Source organism: Vitis vinifera, chromosome 2, assembly GCF_030704535.1.
Source record: "Vitis vinifera cultivar Pinot Noir 40024 chromosome 2, ASM3070453v1".
Taxonomy (NCBI): Eukaryota; Viridiplantae; Streptophyta; class Magnoliopsida; order Vitales; family Vitaceae; genus Vitis; species Vitis vinifera.
In genome coordinates, this window is record NC_081806.1 from 2,924,314 (window position 1) to 2,942,568 (window position 18,255).

The 18,255-nt window shown below is 34.4% G+C and overlaps 2 protein-coding genes across 10 annotated transcripts in view; both read left to right on the plus strand.

Moving 5' to 3' along the window:
- Window positions 1–13,428, plus strand: part of LOC100261599 (lysine-specific demethylase JMJ17) — a 44,655-nt gene extending 31,227 nt beyond the window's left edge. For 2 of the 6 annotated variants that reach the window (XM_010662455.3, XM_019217013.2), the window contains exons 13-33: window positions 523–609; window positions 709–825; window positions 926–1,136; window positions 1,250–1,323; window positions 1,521–1,579; window positions 1,681–1,812; window positions 1,906–2,065; window positions 2,148–2,483; window positions 3,132–3,314; window positions 3,466–3,527; window positions 3,747–3,825; window positions 5,173–5,322; window positions 5,428–5,561; window positions 5,891–6,008; window positions 6,087–6,160; window positions 9,234–9,378; window positions 9,648–9,797; window positions 11,970–12,065; window positions 12,155–12,250; window positions 12,324–12,523; window positions 13,114–13,428. In XM_010662455.3, the coding sequence (XP_010660757.1) occupies window positions 523–609; window positions 709–825; window positions 926–1,136; window positions 1,250–1,323; window positions 1,521–1,579; window positions 1,681–1,812; window positions 1,906–2,065; window positions 2,148–2,483; window positions 3,132–3,314; window positions 3,466–3,527; window positions 3,747–3,825; window positions 5,173–5,322; window positions 5,428–5,561; window positions 5,891–6,008; window positions 6,087–6,160; window positions 9,234–9,378; window positions 9,648–9,797; window positions 11,970–12,065; window positions 12,155–12,250; window positions 12,324–12,523; window positions 13,114–13,360 (2,910 nt within the window). In that variant the 3' untranslated portion in view covers window positions 13,361–13,428. Of the gene's footprint in view, window positions 1–522; window positions 610–708; window positions 826–925; window positions 1,137–1,249; window positions 1,324–1,520; window positions 1,580–1,680; window positions 1,813–1,905; window positions 2,066–2,147; window positions 2,484–3,131; window positions 3,315–3,465; window positions 3,528–3,746; window positions 3,826–5,172; window positions 5,323–5,427; window positions 5,567–5,890; window positions 6,009–6,086; window positions 6,161–9,233; window positions 9,379–9,647; window positions 9,798–11,969; window positions 12,066–12,154; window positions 12,251–12,323; window positions 12,524–13,113 lie in introns of those variants that run through there. The other 4 variants (XM_010662463.3, XM_010662458.3, XM_010662466.3 and 1 more) reach the window with 4 other exon arrangements.
- A 1,452-nt stretch (window positions 13,429–14,880) lies between these two features.
- On the plus strand, window positions 14,881–18,127 carry LOC100266792 (uncharacterized). 4 transcript variants are annotated; one of them, XM_010662474.3, is made up of 8 exons: window positions 14,883–15,154; window positions 15,256–15,404; window positions 15,481–15,538; window positions 16,448–16,516; window positions 16,594–16,655; window positions 16,824–16,869; window positions 17,044–17,133; window positions 17,858–18,127. In XM_010662474.3, the coding sequence occupies exons 2-8, from the start codon at window positions 15,256–15,258 to the stop codon at window positions 17,903–17,905; spliced, it is 522 nt and encodes a 173-aa protein (XP_010660776.1). In that variant the 5' UTR covers window positions 14,883–15,154; the 3' UTR covers window positions 17,906–18,127. The 4 variants fall into 4 exon arrangements, with proteins under 4 accessions (XP_002269986.1, XP_059598941.1, XP_010660776.1 ...); XM_002269950.5 differs by lacking the exon at window positions 16,824–16,869 and having other exon boundaries at window positions 14,881–15,154; window positions 16,594–16,689; XM_059742958.1 differs by lacking the exon at window positions 17,858–18,127 and having other exon boundaries at window positions 14,881–15,154; window positions 16,824–16,886; window positions 17,044–17,134.
- Window positions 18,128–18,255: the final 128 nt, after the last annotated feature.

Below are 18,255 nucleotides of genomic sequence, written 5' to 3' on the forward strand. Positions count from 1 at the left end.
AAGTTTTGTCGGGGTGGAATTCGAACTTTGTTGACAAAAAGGAGAAGAAGGTGTGGATAACAATGATGTAGTGTTCGTTGTGGACAATTGTGCAGGAGCAGAATGATGGAACTGTTGAAGGCTTGGAGTGCCAGATCAATCCCTCAAGGAGTATTTATTCTATCTCTTTGCTTTCAGTCTACAAATACCTTGGGAATTGATTTCTTATCTTTGTTAGATTTTATCAATTGTATAGTATTTTCTTAGAGGACAGTTGTTTTTATCTTTAATCTTTTGTATTTTAGTGCCCTTTCTATTTATTTTGGGTGCCCCCTCCTTTTGTTGGGATTTTTTTTAATCAAATCTCTGTGTCTATGGAATTATATAAATAAATAAAAAGGGCCTTCCAAGCAAATTTTCTTTATGGCCAAAATCCTTATGTGCTAAACCAAGCAATTTCTTTTCTATTGCTTTGTTCTGTTGGTTTCTATTCCCTGCCATTTGTTTCTATTACTAACTTGGTCCATGGTTGAGAGCCCTTAGGTTTGGGTGGACAATGTAAAAAAATGCATCCTTGAGAAATGCCCTGCAGCAATTGAGGTTGATGTCCTTTACAGGTTAAAGTCAGAGGTGATTTAAATTGCTTATTCTACATACTTCTGTATTATTCTCTTGTTTGCTTCCTAGAGTTTTAGATTTTGTTTCTTATCAATATGAAATATTGAATAGATGCTGGAGCTTCAAGTTCAGCTCCCTGAAGTAGAAATGCTTATGGATCTTTTACGACACGTTGAATCATGTCAGGCCCGATGTAATGAGATATTGAATGGTCCTATTAATCTCAAGGTGAGTTTTCATATATGCTTTGATTTTTTTTTTCTTTCTTTCAATTGTTGAACCTGAATTGGGTGGTGGGGCCGTAAATTATTGAACTGTGGAAATTCAGCAGAATGTTGAAGTGCTTCTTCAAGAATTGGAAAGCATTACTGTCAACATCCCAGAGTTGAAACTTCTGAGGCAATATCATGGTGATGCTGTTTCCTGGATTTCACACTTTAATGATGTTCATGTGAACATTCATGAACGGGAGGATCAAGAAAATGTAGTTGATGAGTTACAGTGCATTCTAAAGCAGGGATTGTTGTTGAGAATTCAAGGTATGCCCCTTGGCATGTGCAGATTTTTATTTTTTATTTTCATGTTCAAAAATAGTTATTGCTCACTGTCATGATGTTATATGGGCCTCATGTCTGGTTTCTTTATCAAGCAGTCGATGAGTTGCCTCTTGTGGAGGTTGAGTTGAAGAAGGCTTATTGCAGGAAAGAGGCTCTGAAGGTATTCAATGCAAGTGTTTTTTTCCCATGTTATGTCAGGCTATAAAGAATTCCCTTTTGTCTTGTTATCCTTTCATCTCTTTCAGCTACTGAATAATGGATGTTATGCTTAGTGAATGGAATTGATGCATCTTTACTAATTAGATTTAGTTCTTGTAGTTGTGGCATTCTTTTTTCAAACTATTAACTGTTCTAAGTCATGTACAGGCGCGTCGTACTAAAATGACTCTGTTCTCCATCCAGCAACTAATGGAGGAGGCTGCCATGTATGCTTCCTCATCCTGTTGTTCCTCACAAGTTGACAATATTTTATGTTTTTGCTTTATATTTTTGTTGCTGTACAAAAACTCATATTGAAAAATTTCAGGCTACAGATCGAAGGAGAGCAATTATTTGTTGATGTTTCTGGAGTACTTGCAGCTGCTATGCATTGGGAAGAAAGAGCAGCACATATTTTTGCAACTGAGGCTCAGATGTCTGACTTCGAGGATGTTATAAGGTTTTTATGTTGCTTCCATTTTTTCATTCTGGATGTCTTGGGTTATGCAGCTTATTCTTCAATGGCTATAATAACCATGTTTTCATATTTTAGGACTTCAAAGGACATACATGTGATTCTACCTTCTCTTGATGATGTCAAGGATGCAATTTCAATGGCTAAGTCCTGGTTAAAGAACTCTAAGCCATTTTTAGGGTCTTCTTTTCCTGCCGCACATCCCTCCTGTTCCTTGCTGAAAGTTGAGGCACTGAAGGTTCTTATTGTCTCTTGCATTCTTTATGTTTGCTAAATAATTGATGGGCAGTAGGCATGACAATATACTCCATACTTTGCAGGAGTTGGTTTCTCAGTCAAAGCTTTTGAAGATATCCCTGGAAGAACGAACCATGATCCATTCTGTTTTAAAGAATTGCTTGGAATGGGAGCATGATTCCTGCTCTCTGTTAGAAGAAGTGGATTGCCTATTTAACACAAATAATATTGACAATGCATTGATTAATGGTCTTATTCCAAAAATCGAGCATCTTGTTACTATGATTGAATCTATCTTGGAAACTGGTTTATCTCTTGGTTTTGATTTTGATGAGATTCCAAAACTTCAAAATGCTCGCTCTATACTGCAATGGTGCAGTAAGGCTCTTTCTTTCTGTTCTGTAGCTCCTGCACTTCCGGTGAGTAATTCATTCTAAATATATAACATGCCCTTTGCAATGTGCATGCTACTTTTCATGTTGCAACTTGGTTTGACTAATAACATCCATGCATATTCTTATGTGGATTTAACCTTTTTTGTATAGTGGAGGTGTTCTATCATTTTTTTATTAGGTTTTCGTAATTGTGGGGAGGACTCCTCATGCTTCCCCTGTTCTTTTTATCTATAATTAATACATCTCTTGTTTCTCATTAAAAAAATGTAGCTAGTGGCATAACATTGTTTTATGTTATTTTAATTCTTTGTCATTGTTTTATCTTATTTGTTTTTATTTTATTGGCTTTTATTTTTTACATTATCTCATTTACATTATCTTTTCTTTACCTATCAAAAAAAAAATTATCTCATTTACAAGATTGGTATGAATTCACAGCAATTATTAAGAGTGTTCTAAAGTTAATATATCTTCTTTTGATGATAAACAACATAATTTTTTGGAGTGTGTCAATACATCTTTACAGTAGCCTATAGTGCATATAATGCTTGCACATCCCAGATTGTCATGGATAATGGTTTTGGAACATTTTGAGGCTTTGATCCTTTGATCTGGCCATTAGCGCCTTGTATCTTTTTGGTCGGTTTATCAGATTCTCTTTTTATCTTTTAGGGGATCGAGAGCTTGATGGAGAATGCAGAACACCTTCCTGTTACATGCGCCTCCAGTGCTCTCTGCAGCTCATTGATTGATGGGGTTAAATGGCTTAAGAAAGCATCAGAGGTGATTCCTGTTTCATGCAATGGCAAAATATGCAAATTAAGTGATGCCGAAGAAGTTCTTTCCGAAGTTCAGGTATTTAATCTGTTTGTTTTATCTTCTCATGTATTCACTATGTTCTTTTAACACTATATTGCTCAACATGTGTATTTAAGTTCTTTATATCGATATATACTTCCATTTACTCTGTTATGGACAACTTACTTTTTATGTCTTCAAATTGCAGAGGATTAAAGTTTCCTTTCCATTGATGGTTGGTCAACTTTTAAAAGCTATTGAGAAACATAAGTGAGTGTTCTTGTTTGTGGAATTCTGTCTTCCATTGTTTTAATTCCAAAAAGATGTAGAATTAGTCAGTTGGACATATACTATAAAAAATGGTTTGATAGGTATTGGAATCAAGGTGAATCTAGTTTGTCACATTTATCCCCTTGTTTTTTTTATAAGCTTCTTTTGATTATCAGGGACTTATCTTGATAATGACTTACATTTAAACTGTAAATGTAGGTTGTGGAAAGAGCAAATTCTTATCTTTTTTGGTTTGAAAACTGAAGAACGATCTTGGTCTAAATTGTTACAACTTAAGGTAATAATATGTTTCGTTTTGTGCACTCTGCTATATTTGATCACTTACATCAATAGTATTCTTGCAAATTGGGGGGATCTTAATCTTTCGGCATCTTAACTGTTGGCTTGAGTTTTTCATTGAAAATTATCAGAAGTTGCAACAAATTTTTATTGAAGACAGTTGTGGAGTGTTGATCCGAGGTTTCTTTTTAAATATTGTTTAATGATATCATGGTGATGCTCATGCATAAAAGTTCTATCTTATGAGTTTGTCAATATTTCAGTTATTGGGTTGTCTATAGTACTTCTTGAACTGCTTTGCATTTTAGCATATTTAAAGGTTAACTAGAATGGTTCTTTTATTTTTCTTTTTTATAAGCTAATTTACTTAATGAAGCTTAGTAATGTACCAACCCCTGTATCGTGATCCTAAACAAAAAAAGTACAAACTGCTGTATGGGATGCCACAGCACAAGCTTTTGGTGTTTCTGGAAATAAGATCATATGCCCTGAATATCATCTCTATTCCTTATTGTACAGGGAAACACGTAGAGGAGTTGTTTCAAGTAGGATATTGAAAGGCTTTGAAATCATTAATCTGGACTGTCAGTGGGCCTGAATGTTAAGTTCTTGTCCAATGGTTAGTGTTTTGTAATAGGTTTTGGACATCTGGCTTCTATTTTCTAGTTATCTTATGTCAAGCAATGATATCCGGATTTTCCAACTTCACCCTAAATTACACGACATGGTTTTGGGTGTGGGATTCTTTCTGGATTTTCCCAGATATCATTGTTGGATTTTGATTGATTTATTCTTTTATTTTCAACTTCCTTGGCAGATAGTTAAATTGGGGGAAAAAAAAGAGAAGAGTTTACTGGAAAGTGAACTTTCATAAGAATTTTTGGGGTTACTAAAAAAAGGATGGTGATAAAGGAGAAAAGAGAGAGTTCTTATTAAAAAAATATTTAGTTTTGATTATTTTTAATTGATTTTTTCTTCTTTTGTTATGCCGTATCAAAGTGTCCATAACCATTATTAAGATTCTTTCTAGCTGAGTCAGTGTATTGAAACTTATAGGTGTGAGGGATAGACACATATCAACATATGACACTCCCAATTGAACCAATGCAACATCAATGTTAAGGAGTGCCTCTGTGCTGATTGGTGTATAGAGGCAATTTAGATTAGCTTTTTAAACCAGCTATCTAAATTTCTTAGGCCAATAATTTATATTGAGATGTGGTTTTCTGAGAACTGTTTTACAGCTATAGGCAGCTACATTTGCTACAGGCTATTTTCTTGTTATCCTTTTGATGCCACATTATTTGCAGCTCATTTTAACTGCGGTTATCCTTGATGCATTCAGGAACTTGGAAAGGATGATGCTTTCAGTTGTTGTGAGTTAGATATGGTTTTATCTGAAACTGAAAAGGTAGAGAAGTGGAAGCTACACTGCATGGACATTGTGGGGCACCCAGTTGGAGATGTGAATTCTTTGCTCGATGCTTTAGTAAAGGTTTAGTTCAAAAGAAAAGAAATTACCTTCTTATTTCTCCTACTCTGATGGCTTAGTAATGGTTTTTAATAGATGTATTTTGGAATTTCTTTCAATGTCATACAGATTAAACATACTCTAGATAGATCTTTGTATATATACAAGAAGTCCAGGGGTTGCAATCCCAGAGATCCATGCATTCACTGCTTCAGTGACATTAAGGATCAGGAGTTACTAACCTGTTCGATATGCAAGGACTGGTAAGGTACTCGTTTCATTGTTAAAATTTCTGCTGCTTATTTAATCTCTTTCTCAAGTTTCAAACTTGATCATCAACAATCCATCCTCTCTATGTTGATGGCTCAAATTTCAATTCTGGAAAACCATCATTTTAGTTTTTGTGGAGCATTTTTAACAATGTGAGTCAATTCCTATTATGTACAGGTTTTGACTTTCGAGTGGAGAATCCACTGATTTTGATTTTTGGAAAAGAAAAATATGTGATTGATTTGTATATAATCCTTGTTTTGTTTCCAGTTGGGGTTTATTGTCTGAATTGTCATATACTTGGTTATTTTTGTATGAACAGCTACCATTTGCAGTGCCTAGGAGCAACACTAGGTCATCAAAGTGATGCAGAAGCATATGTATGCTCTTATTGCCAATTCATAGGGAGTGGGTCCATTTCTCGAAATGGTGGTGCTCTGGTATGCGCATTTGTTTCTTGCAGTCTGTCCTGAAGAAGCTTTAAATTTTTGTTCTCACTTTTCTATTGCTTGATGCAGAGATTTGGAGGGAAACGCCCAGAACTGAACATGCTCATTGAGCTTCTGTCTGATGCTGAAGGTTTATGTGTAGGGTAATAATCTGCATTCCTGATGCTTTTTTAATATAAAGTCATCATTGTTAATTTAGCACATCAAATGTATATTTTGTTTTCTTGATAGGAAAATTAGAGATATGTATTAATAGGTGTTCTTAGCAAAATGTACTAAGGAGGGAAAAACAGCAAAAACGAAAGTCCCTAAACAGCCTAAACCCCCTCCCAAGCTTTATATGAAATCTAATGAACCTATGAATCAAAGAAGGAACAAATGTATGGTTAATCTTTTCAATCGTCTTCTCACTCATCAAAAATTCTTTTCAATCATCTTCTAGTCAATTTCTTAGATTGGCTCAGTAACAATTGGTCCTTTTGACTCCTTTTATATATACATCAATCTCATGAATAGAATGATGAAGGTAAGTCAATGCTTCACCATGCTCATCTTTTGGAATAAAAACGCAAACCTTGTTAGCTCAGTATGCAATGAGTAACTTCTACATGCTTTTAAAGCTTGTATTTTCATTACCTCTTATTTTTTAATTTAGTGTGTCTCCTCTCACACCTTTTGTCTCAATTGCTTCTGTTAGAATTCCTCACCATCTGTGTAACTGTAGGTGTGTGTCCTTTGCTCTCACTTTCAGTTTGAATTTCCTCATTATCAGTGTGATGCGGCCATTATTGGAGAAGATATTGGCAAGTAGTTTTCATCATCAGGCAATTTCAAATATTGAGAAGCGACAAATTGTATCATGTCCCCAATTTTGCTAGTCATTTCTGCCAGCTGTTATCTTTTTGTTTTTTTGTTTCTCATCTTTTACACCGTGATGGTATTCTAATTGATTGATTTTTGTTTAATTATTTTGGTCTAAAATGATAGAAAGAGCATCTGACATTGAAATTTTGCTTAATAATCTCCTTCCATTATGGAGAAATAGCTGCTAGACAGGAAAAGACGAGGTTTGTGCATTTATTAACTTGCAACTTTGTAAGATTCTCTTGAATAGCAATCTAAGACTTTAGAAGGCGATTTGAGGTAGATTCCTTTTTACCATTTAAGAATCATGAGGAGCATGGGGAGGCATGTGGATAGGGTAGTCTAGGCAGTCCATATTTTAATGTTTGATTCAAGGATCAAAGTGGAGGTTTGGATATCGAAGTTGGATTCTTGAGCATAGTGGAGGGGAAAGAATTCCTTAATTGGTTAGGTCTGGTTGGTACAAAATTTGCTGATAAAGAAATTTCTAGGAGATTTCCTTAATTGGTTAGGCATCTCCCCTACCACTTATCTAGGTCTTGTGTTGGGAACCCTTTTCAGGTCATTTCCTGTTTGGGATGTGGTAGAGGAAAAGATTTAAAGAAGGATTTGCTATGTCGAAGAGATAGTACTTTGTCTGGTTTACTAATTTACTTAATGTCTCTGTTTGTCATCCCAAGAAGGGTGAGCTCAAGGTTGGAAAAGATCCAAAGGGATTTGGAGAGGAAGTTACATTTGATGAATTGGTCTATAGTTGGTGTGGATTAGAGGAATGGGGATCTATGAATTAGAAATCTATCCCCTCTTAACAAGGCTCTTCTTGGTATATGGTATTAGAGATTCGCGATTGATAGAGAATCTGAATCCCTTTGGAAATGGGTAATTTTAGGAAAGCATGAGGAAAAGGGGGGTTGGTGCTCCAAAGGAGTGAGGGTAAGGTACAAAGTGGGCTTGTGGAAGGCAATCAGGGTGGGTCATGGGATAAGGGTGAAATTTTTAAAGGATCGCTGGTGTGGGGATGTATCCTTGAGGGAGGCTTTCCCAAAGCTTTTTCGCAATTGCCACTACTAAGATGCATGGGTAGCTGAGATGCGAGAACCAGGATGGGGAGGGGGTTGTTAGAACCCTAGGTTTATAAGACTAATTTATGATTGGGTATTAGAGGAGGTGGATGCCTTTTTTAAGGGGAAGCGCATATCATTAATAGGGATGTGAAGGAAAATATGGTATGAAGAAAGACATTTTCTCAGTTAAGTCCTTTTGTTCCTCTTTATCATGTAGAAGGATGGAGGCATTCCCTTATAGCACAATTTGGATTTCCTTGGGTACCATCAAGGGTTGGTCTTTTCATATAGGAAGCTACATGGGGCAGGATATTGACATTGGATCAACACAATAGGAATAATTGGAGGATACTGAACAAATGCTATATGTAAAGGAGAAGAAGAAATGGTTAATCATTTTTTCCTTCACTGCTTGAAAGCAGCCATTTTGTGGTGGCTGATTTATGCTCTTTTTGTGGTGTGGTGATGCACTTGTTGGTGAGAGCTTCCCTTTTTAGCGGACATGGTTCCTTTGTCACAAAGAAGAGGAAAAAAAACATAAAATTTGTGCTTATTTTGTTAAGGGAGGGAATTAGTAGAGCATTTGATAATACGGGAAAGTGGACCGAACAATTAAAAAATCCTTTATGTATAATTTTTTGGAGCAGGTCAGAGTGTAAATAGGAGATTGCTTCTTGTCCATGATGGATTTTGTTGAGTGGTTAAGCTCAAATAAGACATGGATTATGTTTTTTTGTGTATTCCCTCATCTTGTTTTGGCTTTTGGCGCTACTATATGTATCATGTATGCTTTTGTGTGCCCTTTTCTTAGGCGCTGTTATTAGATTTGATTGTTGTATAATAAAAAAAAGTTTAAGCAAAGAGTCTTCCCAAAAGGAAATCCTCATATTGCTATCTGAAAGAAATCAAAAGATAAAGGTCATCTTCAGGTAAGTATGAGGGAAATTTTTTATTTCAATTTCTATGTTCACTTACAATTTGGGAATATTCTTGGCATCTCTGGAATTGCAACGGAAACTCCATTTCTTTTACATCTATAAGCGCATGGATGGATGCATGGAGAGATGCTACATTTTTTATTGTCATTATGGGTTTTTATGATACCTGAATCTGGTTGATTTGAAGTAATTGTTGTGGGTGTTCATCTTGCTTTTGCATGTTCATCTTTTTTTGTTCATTATCTTTATTGTTGTACCTGTTGGTTTCTTTGATGCCTATTTCTGAATGTTTAATTGGTTATAGATGTGAAAATATGAGCTCATCATTCTGGAGTGGCTGCTTTTTACAGGATTGAAGAAAGAGATGTAGTACAGCAACTTGTGGAGCTAGCTATTGCCTGCAAAGATTGTCTAACAGAATTGACAGACTTTACCTTAGCTTATCTTAATAGAGATCTCAGCATCATCTCAGAAAAACTAACTACTGCTCTGAAGGTACTTATTTTCCATTGTTTTATAATTTGTAGTTTGTATTTTTTTTCCACAAATACATGCAGTACTCTCTATTTTGGTGGTGTTGGATCTTCTTTTATTTATGTATGTTTTTGCTGCTATATGTAATGTATTTCCTCCCTTTTTTTCCCCTTGCCATGTATATTTTGTCTTTTCTCTTCTTGATAGACATTTTCTTAGCCAATGTAGGACATTATGTAGGTGCAAATTAGTATTATTCTCCTGGTTGTAATTGGTTTTGTTGCAAACAGGCAGTTGAAATGGCAGGTGTCTATTATAATCATGGAAACAACAGACTTGAGCTGGCATTAGCAAGAAACTCATGGAGAGTCAGGGTGAATAAATTGTTAGAGGATTCTCAGAAGCCCCTGATCCAACATATTCAAAAAATTTTGAAAGAGGTATGCCCTGTTGTTGCTTACTTGGCTGTTTGAAGCATTCTTTTCGTGGGACATGAATTTATTTCTGTTGAGTATGCTCTAGCACTATGGATTTGTCTTAATTGAGAATGTTCTAGCACTCAAATGAGGGTTACAACTTACAATCATGACACTACAATAGCTTAAGATTGAAAATATATCTTTGAAAAGGATGCATTTGTTATTTTGCCCAATATTGATTTAAGAATTAAGGAGGGGAATATAAACTCGAAAAATATATAGTTTGATGGCCTAGTTCAGCGCTTATTCTTCTTGTCTACTCAGAAGAAAAAGGAAAAATGTTAACATGAACTCTCAAGCCTCTAACATGGCACAAATTGTAATTTAGCTGCAAATGCTTCTAGTGGGCCTAGGCAGTTAGTATACACATGTAACACCTTTGAAAAACAGGAGTCTCTCTGCTTAAGAATCACATCAATGGTGAAAGCTCAAAAAAGAACACTCTTGGGCCCTGCTTGTGAATCACGTCTCTAATGCTTGCTTTACATTTAGGGCATGTTTGTCATTAACTAAAATTTTTTAGTACTAATAATGAAATTGAGGCTGATTTAGCAGAAGGTAGGTTGAGCAATTAAAAAATTGGATTTTGTTGCCATGTTGAAACAATTGGGATAGAAGCTTTCTTTGAAGCTTTCTATTATTTTTAGGATTGTGCTTGAGTTTAGCTATCAATATATTGTGCTGATGCTTCATGGATTTTAAATATAGCTCAGTGCTCATTCAAAAATTTCAAGACTAGTGAACACATTACAATAAGCTTACTGCTCCTGGTATCATTTTGGATATCTAAGGTGTTGTTTGGATATACTTTTTATTTTCTGTTTTTTTAAAAAGAAAATGATATTAACTTATATATAAAATGCAAAAAATTTTTGAGACTTATTTTAAAAACATAATTACTTAAAAAACTGTTTAAAAAAATTGAGGTATTAAAAAATTTTTACCTCGTCAAATTTTAAAAAGTAATTTTAAAGAATTACCTTATGTAATTTTTAAAGATAATAAGATAATCCTATACTTTTTATATAGAAGTTATTACTATTTTCTATTTTTAAAAATAGAAAACAGGAAATGTATTCAAACAAGCACTAACCTTCCAGTTTTTAAAGAGAGCCATTGAATGGAAGTAAAGTTGTAAATTGCCTATCTTTTCTTTCATCTTGGGGGAAATATGAACAGGTGGGGCTAATTCAAACCCCTCAGGTAAAATAAGAATAGCTCCCACATTCAAAGCCCCTCTTTTACCATTAGCAAGAACTTGTTCCAGTTGGATATCATAAGGAATTTGAACAACTGCTTTAAATACAGTATAAGGAAGTACTGCTTGTGGAACCTCAATATCTACAGGCTTATTATCTAAATGACAATTGGCACATACAATACGTCCCGTCATTTCTCAAAGGTGTTGTTTGAATACACTTTTTATTTTCTGTTTTTTAAAAAAGAAAATGATATTAATTTCTATATAAAGTGCAAAAACTTTTTGAGACTTAATTTTAAAAAATAATTACTTTAAAAACTGTTTAAAAAAATTGAGGTATTAAAAATTTTTTACCACCTCAAATTTTAAAAATTTTCAAAGTAATTTTAAAGAATTACCTTATATAATTGTTAAAGATAATAAGATAATCCTATACTTTTTATATAGAAGTTATTATCATTTATTTAGAAGTTATTACCTTTTATTTAGAAGTTATTACTATTTTCTATTTTTAAAAACAGAAAACAAGAAGTGTATTCAAATGAGCACTAACCTTCCAGTTTTTAAAGAGAACCCTTGAATGGAAGTATAGCTGTAACATCTTTACCCAGGCTCCTACTATTGAAAGCAAGGTAGGAGGAAACCATTGCAAAGCTGAACAATGTTGTTGATTCTGCTGCACTTGTTTTTGTTCCTTCTTTAGGGACACTATTTGTACCCAATCAACTATCCTTTTGTCTGATAAGAACAAAACACTATCCTTTTGTCTGATACAAACAAAAGGCTATCCTTTTGTTTATTGATGTCAATTTGTCATTACTTGCTTTGGAAAATGAGTTCATAGATGATAATTTGTTGCATTAATAAGCATAACTGGTGATTAAGGTTTTGCCTTACATAAATGCTAAGTGTGATTAATGCTCGCATGGCAGGGATTGGCCATAAGCATACCACCTGAAGATCACTTCAGGCAGAAACTTACAGAATTGAAGTGCATTGGCTTGCAATGGGCAGAAAATGCTAAGAAGGTCCTGAGTGTCGCTTATGTATTTCTCATTTATTTTTAATCACTTTCACTATTTATGTTTTGTTTGACACTTTGTTTTCCCATGTACAGGTTTCCATGGACTCTGGGGCACTTGGATTGGATGAAGTTTGTGAACTTATCACACAGGGTGAAAACTTGCCTGTTCATTTTGAAAAGGAACTTAAGGTAATAAAACAAATTTCTTTGCTCCTGTATACCTGAGCATTTCTTTGATATGCTTTTTGATTGGTGGGTGCAGTTATTAAGAGCTCGAAGTATGCTTTACTGCATTTGCCGAAAGCCCTATGATCAGAGAGCAATGATTGCCTGTGATCAATGTGATGAGTGGTATCACTTCGATTGTATCAAATTATCTTCAGCACCAAAAATCTATATCTGCCCTGCATGTAAGCCTCACACAGGGGAGCTATCTGTTCTACTGTCAGTGAATAAGGAGAGGTAAGAGTGGTGAAGATTGTGTTCCTTCCATTGAAAATCACATTATAATGCATAGCATCATTATGGTGTTTTGATGTTGTTCAGTGCTGCAATGTCAAGATACGTATGCTTCTTTGAAAATGTAGTGAAATGCATTCTATAACACAGTAGGACATTTTTCTCTTCCTATTGATTTTTTTCTTAACATTGCCCAACAAAATGGTGCATTGATACAAAAGACGTATACAAGGGTACCAAATGGCAAAGAACAAGAAGATAGAACAAAAAAGCAGCGCACTTCCCTTAGTCTCCAACCAATCTGCAAAGTCAACTATAGACATTGATACCTCATTTTGGTTTCTCACATGTATACTTCTTTTATACTGTGTATGCCTGTTTTTGATTGGCTCTTTTAATATAATATATATTCATGCATACAAACACACAGATTATCAAGTTCATGGTCAGTTGCTGGGATTTTGCCATCTTGAAATAACATTTTCTGCACTAAAATCTACCTTTACATTCTATAGCAGAATCTGTTGTTTTCATTCAGATTATTGCTATGTTGTATTCCTCCAACAATTGCTTCTGGTTTGATGCTTTGACAGATCAACTGGAGCTAAATATGGAGAACCTCAGACACCCTCTCCACCACACACAGAATCAAGAAGGAAAAATATAGAAGCTAAGCCGAGCCTAAAGCAAATGATGCCTGCAGCTATGGATCACGGTAATATCTTAAGGTATTCTGATGGAATTGATTGTTTGTTTTGGAGAAACCGGAAGCCTTTCAGAAGAGTGGCTAAAAGGCGAGCTGAGGTTGAAAGCCTCTCCCCATTTTTCCATATACAGTGATAAATACTTCACCATAGATAATCATCAATCATTTAATTTATTCAATTGATTCTTATGGTTTCAGCTCTCTTTAAGTTTGCCCAATAAGCAAATGATTAATAGTTGTTCAACTTGTCTCAATACACGCAAGATTGCGTGTGAAATTTTGAAAAGAAGCCATCAAGTTGAATTCTCTAAGCTGTTATTTCAATTTTTATGTCGCCCATCATGCAGCTATAGCTTGTTTCGTCATGAAAAGCATGGGCTCAAGGAGGGGAATTTTCATCCTTTCCCATGCTAATATAGAGGCATTTTATTGTCTCGACTGATTCTGTTTTGTGGAATTTGAAATACAGGATTCTTACAGGGTGTTTTGAGTAGAAAATTAAGAAACGAAAAGCATCTCACTAGTTTCATTATTTTAGTACCTTTTTTATTTGGACTAAAAATCCTAAAAGAGTGGTTGGAGTATTGTTGAATGAGTCTTGTCTCCCAGTAGTTTCAGAGGAAATTTATTCCCATGTAACAACAACTATTATCTTGGCTGCTCCAATGTGGGTGTTTTTTTTGTAATTTTTTCAAGTGGGCAAATACTTGCTGTATGGTAGAGGACATTGGTTCTGGGTTCAATTTTTGCCATTGGATTACTTGATGTTGATTATGGTGGGTGGGTGTGATCAGTATCCCCAAGTTTGGGTCCCATGGGAGTTTGTATGGCTCCATCGTGGAAAGGTTGTTCAAGGTTTAGGCCCTATGGAAAGTCCAAAGGCTTCAACTGGGAAAGGAAAACTAGTGCATTAGTTTTAGGTGGGAATTGTTATTATTTTTTAATAGGTTTGTATGTATTGATTTTTGATGGGTGGAAAATCAAGGAATATTTTTTTTTAAAAAGAAAGAAAAAAGGACAAGAGGGATTTAATCGAAGTGTTGATATGCCTTGCAAGTTGTAAGAAGATTTAAACGACCAACAATTTGGTCTCCGGTTAACATAGAAAAAGCAAAGAAAAGTAATGCGTATTTCATCTTTATTATTTTTATCATCTTTGTAAACAAAAATGAGCACCAAATATTGACACATTGCTCACAGCTACTCTTTTCAACTTCAACCTTTATGGCCTATGTGACAAGTTTTCTAAAAAATCAAATCAAACTAGTGTCAACTTGGGTTGAACAAATTAATTTTTATTCATTGTTTTAAAAATAATTTTTATATATTTAAAATTACATATATATATATATATATATAACCTTATTTTGATATTTTTAATGTGAAATTTGCATCTAAAAAAATATTCAGTATGAGATAGAGATTAAAAATTTATTAAAAAATAATTTCACAAAGATTTAAAATATAAAATATGAATTTTGTTTTCCCCCTTCCAATCAAGTAATCCAAAATTTGACCTCAAGAAATTACTTTTATTTAATCGTCCAAAATAGAAAAAAAAAAAAAAAAAAAAAGATTGTTTCTAAATTTTGAATTATTATTTTGATTTTAGAATATAAACTATCCAACACATGGATGTCTCATTTCTTACTCATTCCAGAGTATGTCTATATCTTTGGGTTAATGCGTAGGAAATACCTCTATACCACAAAAAGGAAACCATTTGGAATTTTCAGCACAAGCCAAAAGAAAAAGAAAAAACACACAAGACTTCAGAATGTATCCTTGTTGTTTTGGTAATTTGATTTGATTTTGGAAGAAAAAAGCGAAGAATCAACACCCAAAGAAAAATTAATAACTACCGCTTTCAGCCTATCAAAATTACTTCCAAAACCTCCAAAGCGGTTGTGCCTCACCAAGTGTTTGTGGTAATGCCCCACCGAATTTTTCATGTGACTTGTGTTTCTGAAAGTTGTTTTAGCCAACTACTAAAACGAAATTATCTTTTTTTATTAATGGGGTGTGATAGATGAAGTATGTGAAGCCAGTTAATTTGTTCCATGATTTGCTGAAAATGAAAGCCACTGAACGAGGGCGTTTGCTGGGTTTGGATGTTGGTGATAAGTACGTGGGGTTAGCTGTTTCTGATCTTCATAACAAGATTGCATCGCCCCTAAGGTAATCAGATAACTCTCTAGATGAAATATTTTTTGGGTTTTGTTTATGTTTATGATTTTATTATACATGTATGCAGTGTTCTGCTTAGGAAGAAATCAAACATTGATTTGATGGCCACTGATTTTCAAAGTTTGGTGAGTTTGCCCTTGTTGTCTTAGTATTTCTTTTTAATTTTTGTTTCAAGTTAGTTGGTGGAAGTTTGATCTTTAGATCTTGAAGGAATAATCCCAAACTGGAATCAGCAAATGCTTATCTAGTGGATGTTTGTTTTCTGCCAGTGTTATCATGTTTAAAAATTTTATGCATTATTTTTGGGTATTACAATGTGATGGTATGACTTCCTCTGTGAAAATTGAATTTTCCATTTAGCATTCCAGCATGTTTTTGTTAGAGGGATAAGTGAGTGTGGCTGAGTTGATTCATTCAATAGTGATGGTACAGACATGGCAGATCCCTTTTGATCAGATCTTGTTTGATGTATGACCCAAGTGGTTATAAGTTGTAACCCATGTGGATATCATTGTTGAGCAGCGAAAGATTTTGTAAATTTTATGCCAATGGTCAAACATGTAATTGGCTGTTGAATTTTTAGTTGTTACTTTTATTTCATGGCTCGATCATTGAAGTACTTGGATGCTTAATAAAGCGTTTTGGAGCAATTCTGTCAAATGACTAATGTGAAATAACTGCTGTACTTTGAGACCTTAGATCATTATAAGGCTTGAACAAAATTGGTGGTCACAGCATGTACTAGTTGATGATATATTTTTGCCTGAAGGCAACTTCACAATGACAAAGTGGAGAAAGCCTAAGCCTGGCTTAGTGTTTCTCATAAAAATAGCAAAAAAATACTACCTGTCATCATTGTTGGTCTCCTAGAGTTTTTTGTCTCGCCATACCCGTTTCTGAATTACATAAGATATGCAATAAGTGGCTAAATACCATGCATGATTATATTTGAAATTAAACATAATGTAAGGTTGTATTCAGAATGTTCATCTGGTCCAAATCCAAGTTACTGTGCCTCTTTTGTTTGCATGCAGATTTCAGACCTTTCTCTGGCAGGCTTCATTGTGGGCTACCCTTTTAATAGACAGCGGAGCTCTCCAACTGTGTGTTCTCATCTTATGAATAATTAGTTTACTCTCTAAGTTCCTCTCTAATCATGGTTACCATTCTTTTCAATAAGGCTGTGAACGTGAAAGTTTTCATCGATGATCTCTGTAAAACAGGAAAACTTGAAGGTGTAAGGTATACATATTGGGATGAGTGCTTTACATCAAAGGTAGATGCTTTGTAGCTAATCGAGGAATTTTTGAAGTTCAATATGGTATTTGTATTTTTCAAGGCAGTAGATATCACTTTGGGGCTCAAGCAGATGGTTTTTAACTTTCTGCTTCCTTCTTTCATGTTTTGAAGTTTGGAAATTAACGCTATAAACTGTCAGAAGCCTCATTTTGACCAAGTCAGAAGAAACTTTGAGTATTTGGTTTACTATCTTTTTATTATTATTCATGCCTAAATCTGTCCTCCCTTGCATTTATATATGATCCAAACAACATGGAATCTCTGATCTCCCTTGTTTTATTTCATAATTTTGGCATTGGCTGATGAGAATATTTATGATGATTTTTCTCAGAATGTGGAATTACTCTTAAAGCCTTTAAATTTGCATCCAGTGCAGTCGAAGACTATTCTTGACAAATTTGCTGCTGTTGGGATACTCCAGGTAATTACCCCTCTTCTTGTCTGTGCAACAGGCTCAATAGAATCCCTTGTGACTTTGTCTTGGTTCTCTTGAGACTCATTCAAAAAGCAAATTTGGGTAGGGCAAACTTTGACTTCCCCTGAAATTTGGATCTGCTCATATTGTTGAATATGCCATTTTTAACACACAAGGTTGAAATGTCCCCATATAAAAATAAAATTAGATGATATGCCAAAATCTTGAAATACCTTATTTTGATCTAGTTTAAAGTGGGGAACAAGAGTACTTATTTCTGTGCAATCAAAAGGTGCAGTTGATTCGACTCAAATACTATGTAAACACAGTAGACTGATTTAATGTTTATAGGACACTTAAGAGGACCGATGAGTTCTTTTACATGATAGTCTGTTGATTGCAGCTAATTTTAATTGAAATAAAGACAGTCATAGAGGTGACTAATGTTTTGTCATGTTGATTTCTAATCAGTTTTGATTTTTCAGTTTTTAAAATTTTTTAACTTGTTTCAAACTCTCAAGCACACCTTTGATAATGCTAGCTTGGTCTACATTACAGGCACAGTTCCTTAATAGCTTAATCTTTTAGAAAATTTGGTAGCTTGACAAATGAAATATTAACCATTTTAGGATTTCATTCCAAGGCCAACCTGCTTTTAGGCTTGTTCTTGATTTCAATATTCCCTTCTTAAACTTTGAAGTTACATCCTGTATATTTTCATATTTGGCAGGGTTACTTGGACCATGTGAACAGGATTCTAAAGTCAAATCCAAAGTGATGAATATATCTAGTTTGTTTTGCATGAACAGGGTAGGGAAATATTGTAAACTATTGTATTTTCAATTCCAAAGCCCCTTTATTTCATCTACTATGTCTTCTCTATCACTCAAAAACAGAGGAGTTACCTACAATGTCATCTTATGCTGTGATGAATGGAAAATAGCCAGCATTAACTAGACAACTGGATTGTGATTTGGGAATTTACATGACTATTCAGATATATTTTCTTTTTCTTCCTTTGCTTTTGTTCAAAGTTACTCACAGCCTGTGATTGAAGGTTACAAGTAGGCCATAATGCATTCTAACTATTACTCTGGATGGCAAATGGGCGGGTTTTCAGTTGAATGG